The 8,283-nt window shown below is 36.1% G+C and overlaps 1 protein-coding gene across 4 annotated transcripts in view; it reads right to left on the bottom strand.

Moving 5' to 3' along the window:
• Positions 1 to 1,983: 1,983 nt before the first annotated feature.
• The window catches only part of entpd3 (ectonucleoside triphosphate diphosphohydrolase 3), a 42,751-nt gene continuing 36,451 nt past the window's right edge, over positions 1,984 to 8,283 (bottom strand). For all 4 annotated transcript variants that reach the window (XM_043688693.1, XM_043688697.1, XM_043688695.1 and 1 more), the window contains one exon: positions 1,984 to 4,320. In XM_043688693.1, the coding sequence (XP_043544628.1) occupies positions 4,132 to 4,320 (189 nt within the window). In that variant the 3' untranslated portion in view covers positions 1,984 to 4,131. The remainder of the gene's footprint in view (positions 4,321 to 8,283) is intronic.

The following is an 8,283-nucleotide window of genomic DNA, read 5'->3' as shown; positions in this document are numbered from 1 at the left end:
TGGTAAACTGGGTGGCTGAGGGCCCCCCTGGACTTTCAAATTGGCACAGATTAATTATGGAATGTATTCCCCTTGACTTCCTTACAAATATGGTGCACCGAAAGACCGAATTATTTTATAAAATATGGCAGCCCTTCTTGAATTACATAAATACAGATATTTTGGCTCTCCTAACAAGGGCTTTTATTTAATTGAGATTATGAACCTGGCTGGTCCGGGGCCCCTTGGGAGAGGAATCCCACACGAATACGGGTTTTGTTACATTTGATGTTAACACATTCCGAGCATGTATCTCACTATCCAATTTCTGTGTTATCTGTTGTTTTCTTTTCTCTCTCTTACTTGAATAATGTAAGAGACTTAAATATACACTCAGGTTAATTGTAGGTTAGATTAGTAGTTAGTTGAGTTTTGATTTTTCTTTCTCGGTATTTTTCTTTTGTTAAATTTTGGCTATTGTATATTTAAGATTTAATTGTATATCAATGTTTGTACTTGAGAGTTTTGTTTATTTTTGTAAACTTGTAAAAATGTTAAATTTCTAATAAAAATATCTATAAAAAAAACAAAGTAAAATAGCATATGAAGTTGGAAGTGTTTGCATGTTATTTAGGCTGCAAAATCGAACTTTTATTACAAATGTCTCACCATTCCATCGCCATTTGGTAATGACATCATTGTAAAATTTTCATCCTGATTTTCAAATCCCTCTGTTGCCTTGCCCTTTTCTCAGCTCTGAAAACTCTGCTTGATACTGAATTATCAAGCTTTCATTTGGTCTCCCAAATTTTCCTTGCTCCATCTTTGGCAGCTCAGTCATGCATTTACATACCAAGGGCAGCAAAGTTTGAACAGTTTAAATGCTCAAGGTAAAAGTCATTGAAAACCACAAAACAAATTTTAAAACTTGCCTTAATTTATGCATTTTCAGTTGTTGGTTCTTGGAATGAAAAGTAACGAATAGCAAATTTAGAATAATTTATTGTATCTGGTATGTTTGAAACAATAATAATTGCAGCCTTAAAATGTATCTTTGAAATCAAAGGCATTATATATATACTTGGTCACTTTAAACCACTCCTGCATTTATTTATAGCACAATGATGTTTTGCATAAAAATAATTTGAAACTAAAGTGAGGTGTCTTTTACACCCAAAATTATGTTAATATTACCCACTGGAAAAGGTGGAGGTCAAGAATGAGGTGTTAAAGAGCTGCATGTGTCTCGTGCTCCCAGTTGCAGAAGTCTGGATTAAGCTCTGAAATTTAGCTCCTTTAAACTCTGTTTCATTATCACACCACTGCCTCCTTTTAAGAAGCTTTTTAAAACCTCCTTTGAACCATGAGACCTTCTTTAGACACGTCTTACTATAATCTGATGTTACTCAGTTACGACTGCTCAAAAACATTATTGAACAATGTATTTGGATGTTTGACTCCAAAGACCCTATATTATTGTTGGTGTTAGGCAGTGGTGACTGTTGTAGTTGGAGCCATCGTTGGGACAGTTCTATGCCAGTTGCTTCATTTGTGACTATAAAATCCGACTTAATGCTTTAAGTGGAAAATATCAAGCATATATGAGGAACGGCTGAGGATCCTGGGATTGTATTCATTGGAGTTTAGAAGATTAAGGGGAGATCTAATAGAAACTTACAAGATAATACATGGCTTGGAGAGGGTGGACGCTAGGAAATTGTTTCCGTTAGGCGAGGAGACTAGGACCCATAGACACAGCCTTAGAATTAGAGGGGGTAAATTCAGAACAGAAATGCGGAGACATTTCTTCAGCCAGACAGTGGTGGGCCTGTGGAATTCATTGCCACAGAGTGCAGTGGAGGCCGGGCGCTAAATGTCTTCAAGGCAGAGATTGATAAATTCTTGATGTCACAAGGAATTAAGGGCTACGGGGAGAATGCAGGTAAGTGGAGTTGAAATGCCCATCAGCCATGATTGAATGGCAGAGTGGACTCGATGGGCCGAATGGCCTTACTTCCACTCTTATGTCTTATGGTCTTATCTATGTAAACCAGTTCAAACCAATTTATTTTCTTAGGAGCCTGATCTGCAAAATGGCAGCATCAATAACTATTTATTAACAGTGGTATTGGAATAAATTCAATTCCTTTACACGAGTGCAATGCAGTTAGTATGTTATTGCATGTAATGCACATTAGCATTCAGCAGTCATTGCAGAACTACGTTTTTTTTATAGCTTTTTAAAAATGTGTATAAATGTGTCCGCCAATAGTGAGAATATTGTTTCCAGTGGAGCCATTGATCAAATGTTCTATTGGACAAGCACCTGCTGCTGTAATATAATCTATAATGCCCAACGTCAGAGCATGTCTGGCTGCATTTTTGCCCCCAAAGTTCATTTCAATATTAATATATACTGAAGTTCATGGTCAAAACGAAGCATTTTCATTTAGTGCTGCTACATTGTTAGAAAGCTATTTTAGGTTAATGACTTGTTGCTGAAACATTCTGGCAAAAAGCCATTGACTTGAAATGCTGGGTCTGATCTTAAGTCTTGAAAGTGGATGTGTTTTGAATGAATTAAAATTTAATTGAACTTTTATTTAAATTGACCTTTTGGCTGTTGATTCAGAGACCCAGATTCCGGGGACCTACATTCAAATCCCACCATAACATGGTGTAATTTGAGGTCAGTGAAAATCTGGAATTAAAGATGACCACAAATCCATTTTGAATTGACAGAAAAACCTATTATTCACAATTATCCTTTTAAGAAGGAAATTGCCATTTTTACAAGGTTTGGCCTACATGTGGACTCTAATGAGTACTTTTAGCATATTTTATTGCTGATTTCCTGCGTCTTGTTCATTATCTCAGCTCTAATGTCCATAGATGCAAGTTAACAAGCAGCAATGAAGACCATTCACTTGTTCATTCAATTGTTGTAATAATTAGTGTTTCAGACAATAGGAAGCATTACGGTGCTACATTCTCATTCTTTACAAATTCAGTACATTTTATTTCACAAGAAATAATGAAAGACTTGGATTGTGGGATTAGTGTTCCCAGAAGTTCTTGTTGCACATCAGAATGCCCTTCAGTTATATTTTATGTCTTAAGTTTGCATTAATCTATAATCCACTACGAAGCAAAGATTGGACTTTCTTAGTTTTGTCTTAAGTATATTATATATATATATATATATGAGAGAGAGATCAGCAGTATTACATTTTGGATTTCTTTTTTACATGATCTATACAGCAAGACATTTCACAGCAAATGTACACCTCTAGTTTAAAAAAAAAACCTCATGCTTGGAGTGAGTGGTTTAATGTCCTACAGAATTATTGACTGAAATTTGTCAATAACTTAGGTATTAACCTAAGGGGTAATATTTAAGACAAGTAAGGATTGAGGGAAAGGAACAAAACTGCAAGAGGAGATTTTAAAAAAAAGAGTATTTAAAATTCCTGTCAGCAAATAATGGTTCAGGTTTACCAGATGGCAAAATATCCTCTAAAGTTGGCTATCTAAGGCTTTCTCAAATTTGTGCACCTGCTCAACCTTTGCTTGGTGCTGAGCCCTATCATTTACATGTTAATGACTAAAAGACATGACTGACTACCTTGCCAACTAATTTTTCATCAGATTATTTGGCAGAAGGCAGGCACACAACTTCCTCTCTATCTGCATCCCATGAATAGAAACCACTATAAGCAGCAATGATACCACATAGTGAAAGTACATCTCAGTTTCCCTAATTGTGAAATTGAACTAATATTACATCATCAATTTGGCCTGATAATATATTTAAACAATTTGTATCCATTACTTTTGCCTCTACTGTCATTTATTTTTCTGGTCCTTACTCAATTTTTAATGTCAAATTTATGGCTTAGTGTTATAATTATTCTACTTTCTCAGTGCAGTGGCCAGGATGAAGGACATCAGAACACTATGGAAGTATGATATCAGCTGGATGCCATAGTGCTTTTCAACATTTCCTATTAAATCCACAGGGACTGTGTTATAAATGCGGTAGAGATGCTCCATTTCAGTATTCTTCTTCGTTTTCATCATTTGCATAATATTTTTCTTTCCCAATATTCAACAGTAATTCTGTTAAGAGCTCACAAAGCTTTAAATTGCGCTTTAAAAAAAACGTATTATTGACATACAAATGAAGATTGAACAGAACACAACTAAAGTGGAAAATAGAAAGAGAAGTCCACAGAATACACCTTCACTCATTGGTGTTTGAATCACTTGATTTTCTGATGGGATCAGATTGGTAAGGTTTAGCATGTAACCAAGTGACCAGCCTATGCTGCTGTTCTTCACCTGTAACAGAAAATAGTGGATTAGATAATTCATGTACAGTATTAGTGCCTGCAACAGAGAAAGATTTAAGAAGGTATTGGATAACACTTTTTAAAAAAGAATTTGGGGATGGCATATCAAAATAGAATAGGATAGCTGAATTTTTAAAGGACATACCTTATTAAATCACCCCAGCAAAATATAGGTTGAGCTACATTAAGTCTCTTTAGTGATATAACCGACTTCCATCATCTTTAACAGTATTGCCTCTTTTGTCCAATTCTTAACTCTGGGAGAAGGCTTAAGTCATGAACAATGAGGATCCTGATCAACCTATCCATGGTATCTCCATTAGGAAATTTAAGGACTTTAAATCTTATTAAGGGCAACAGCATCTGCCACCAAGAAGTCAACTTATACCAATTAATCAATTGGTTAACTTCAACCTCCTCCTAATTAATATCTGCTATAAATGGGCCTGTTTTTGTACTTAACCAGTTAACTTTTGTTATGTTCCTGTCATTCGTTATTGCCCAATCTTAGTAATTAGAATAGGCAGGTTTGTTAATGTTGTTAGGTTGGATTTAAACTAGATTGGCAGGGACCTTGACAGATATCTCAGAGGGGGGAAGAGAAGCTGAAATGAAATTATAAGTTAAAACATAAGTTTGCTCTATCTTCCAGACTTATTAATGTTATAATAAACACTTATTTCCTAAACACAATATGTTTTAATGCAAGGAGCCTGATGAATAAGATAGAGGAGCTGAGGACGCAGGTAGACATATAAATGAATGGTATCTATGTTTCATATTAAAGATGCGCTGGTTTGGCAGCTCAACATTCCTGGGTTATAGGGTATTCAGATGAGATAGGGGAATAAATGAAGGTGGCATCACAATATTGATCAAAGAATTAATTATAACAGTGAAGGCTCATAAAATAAAGCCATATGGTATAAGTAAAAAAAACAAATGGACCAAACATGCTGTTGGATGTGTATTATAGGCCCTCAGATAGTCAAGGGGAGATTGCAGATCAAATACATAAGTAAAATTTCAAGAAGTGGTACTAACCGGTTTAGCAGCCTATACATAGATAAATCAGGATGAGGTATAAACCCTGACTGAAGGAGGCAAGGAAGGAAATTATATGGGCCTGATAGTAGTTTTCAGATCCTTTCTAGCCACGTGAGGTGTCACAGCAACTGTAATGTCCCATTATCAACAAAAATTACAATAAAATAGGCCAGTCAGTGCAACCATGATAGCATGAATTTATGAAAGGCAGGTGATGTTTGACAAATGGAACTTTTGAGGAGATGACACAAGTGTTGATAAGTGATGTAATCGACGTGGATTTTGGCAAGAAAGTAAGAACTAGAAGTAGAAGATTCAGCCACTGAATCTGCTCCGTTATTTAATATGATCATGATTGATATCATGGCCTCAACTCTACTTTCTTGCCCAATCTCCACAACCCTTCAAGACATTATTAATTAAAAACCTATCTCTCTCCTCAAAATTTACTCAATGTTCATGTATCTACTGCACTCTGCTGTAGTGAATTTCACAGAAGTAATTTCTCCTCATCTCTCTACTTTAAATCTGCTACCCTTTATCCCAAATCTATGACCTCTCATTCTAGATTGCCCTGCATGAAGAAACATCCTCTCGAGATCTACTTTGGCAATCTCCATTGGCACCCTATGTAGCTCAGATACCCTCTTATTCTAGAGACAGTTTAGGCCTGTACTGTCTCTATCTCTCTTCATAAAACAAATTCATCTATGGAATCAATCTAGTGACCCTCCTCTGAACTGCCTCCAATACAACTGCATCTTTCCTCAAGTAATGGGTCCAAAATTCTATGGAGTACTCCAGGTACAGTCTCACCATGTCTTGTACAGTTGCAGCAACACCTCCCCGCTTTATACTCTATTCCTTTAGCAATAAATGCCAAAACTCCATTTGTCTTTCTTGTTACCTGTTGTACCTGTATACTAGTTTTCTATAATTCGTGCATGAAGACACCAAGATAACTCTGTTCCAAAGCACTCTGTAATTAGATAATAAATTGTCTTTCTATTCCTCTGACCAAAATGGATAATGTCACTCTTATTCACGTTAAACTACTTCTGCCAAGTTTTGGACCATTCACTTAACCTATCCATATCTATTTGTAAATTTCTTATTTCTTCATTGCAACTTACTTTCCCATGTATTTCAGGGTCACCTGGAAATTTGGCTACAGTACTTTCTTTCTATGCATCCAGGTCATTAATATAGATTGAGGACTAAATCCTGGAGCACCCTGCTGGTTACACCTTACCAAATAGTAAAAGGCCTATTTTTCCCAATTCTGCTTTCTGTTGATCAGCCAATTCTGTAACAAGCTGAAAAGTTACCCCTCACCACATGCTGTCTTACCTTGTATATGGCACCTTATCAAAAGCCTTCTGGAAGTCCAGACATTCTACATGTGTAGAGTCCCTGTTATCAACCTTGCTTGCTACATCTTTGAATAATTCTAGCAAAGTAGTCAGATGTGACTTACCTTTCACTAAACCACTCTGACTCTGTTTGATTGTGTTATTGACTTTCTAAATACTCTTATTATTTCCTTAATAATAACTTCTAACTGTTTCCAATGGCACACATTGAACTAACTAAACTATTGTTTCCTACTTTTTGAATAAGGGCATTATATTAGCAATTTTCGAATCCACTGGAATCTTTCCTGCATCAAGGGAATTTTGGAATATTATAACCAACGGATTGATTATCTCTGCTGTCACTTCCTTTAAGATCTGAGGATGTAGGCCATCAGCCATTGACTGCCTTCAATCCCAACAGTTTGCTCAGTACCTTTTTTCTTGTGATGATGATTGTTTTAAGTTCATTCCTTTCTATAGCCTCTGTATTACCTGCTTCAATTGGGATGGTACTAGTGTTTTCCAATGTGAAAACTGAAGCAAGATATTTATTTAGTGACCATGTTGTTTCTGTATTCCGCTCCCCAGTCTCATCCTCCAAGGGATCAACATTCAACTACTGTCATCCCTATTACATACGTATACAAGCTTTTGCTATCGATTGTTATATTTTGCACAGTTTCCTTTGATAACTTACCATGCTCTTTTTTTTTGCATTTTTAGTATTGATGCTTGGGAAACCTTTACTGTCACTCACCTTTGCAAAATAATATACCATAACTTTTATCTTTATAATATCTTTAACATTCTTGCTTAACCATGGATTTTCTTTCTTCCTCTTACTACCTTTTTTCCTTTTTGGAATATATTTTAGTTGGGAGCAATTGAGTATCTCCTTAAATATCTGCCAATGCTTGTCAACTGTCCAAGCTGTCATCTTCTGGCCTAGTCTGTTTGGGCCAAAGCTGTCTATATAATTAGCTCTGTTTGACTCAAAAAAAAGTTAAAAAAAAAGTCAAAACAACAGCAGTTTAAAAGGGAGAAGGGCAGACAAAGGAAGCAGATGGTGAGGATAGTGCAGGAGAGAGAGAGAGAGAGAGAGAGTGAAAACCTGCACAGTTACCGCCTTTGCCGTTTGAATTCGTGTATCGCTGGACATCGGAGTGCATCTGGGAAAATTAACAAGCAGTGAAATTCACAACTAAGCTTGGAGGAAACTGTTGGGCGAAGTTCACAGCACAGAATCAGATAAGTTAATTGTTGTTTTAAGTCTGTCCTAGAGAAAGGCTGCTGTAGTGAGTATAGTGGATTCTTTCTTGATTATATGTTTTTGGAGATAAGTCTCTTGATTAAACTTAAAATGTAAGCCATAGCTATTAATTTAACCTGGGGCAGTGTTTGTAGAGGAATATGATGGTATTATTTTCTGGGTCTGTAGATTGTGAAGGAGCAAAAATGGCCTTTGCAGTGATATGTACTTCTTGTTAGATGTGGGAGTTTAAAGAGAGTTTAAGGGTTACTGCAGATTATATCTGCCATAAATGCTGTTG

Source organism: Chiloscyllium plagiosum, chromosome 4, assembly GCF_004010195.1.
Source record: "Chiloscyllium plagiosum isolate BGI_BamShark_2017 chromosome 4, ASM401019v2, whole genome shotgun sequence".
Classification (NCBI taxonomy): domain Eukaryota; kingdom Metazoa; phylum Chordata; class Chondrichthyes; order Orectolobiformes; family Hemiscylliidae; genus Chiloscyllium; species Chiloscyllium plagiosum.
This window is presented reverse-complemented; position numbering and strand designations above follow the sequence as displayed.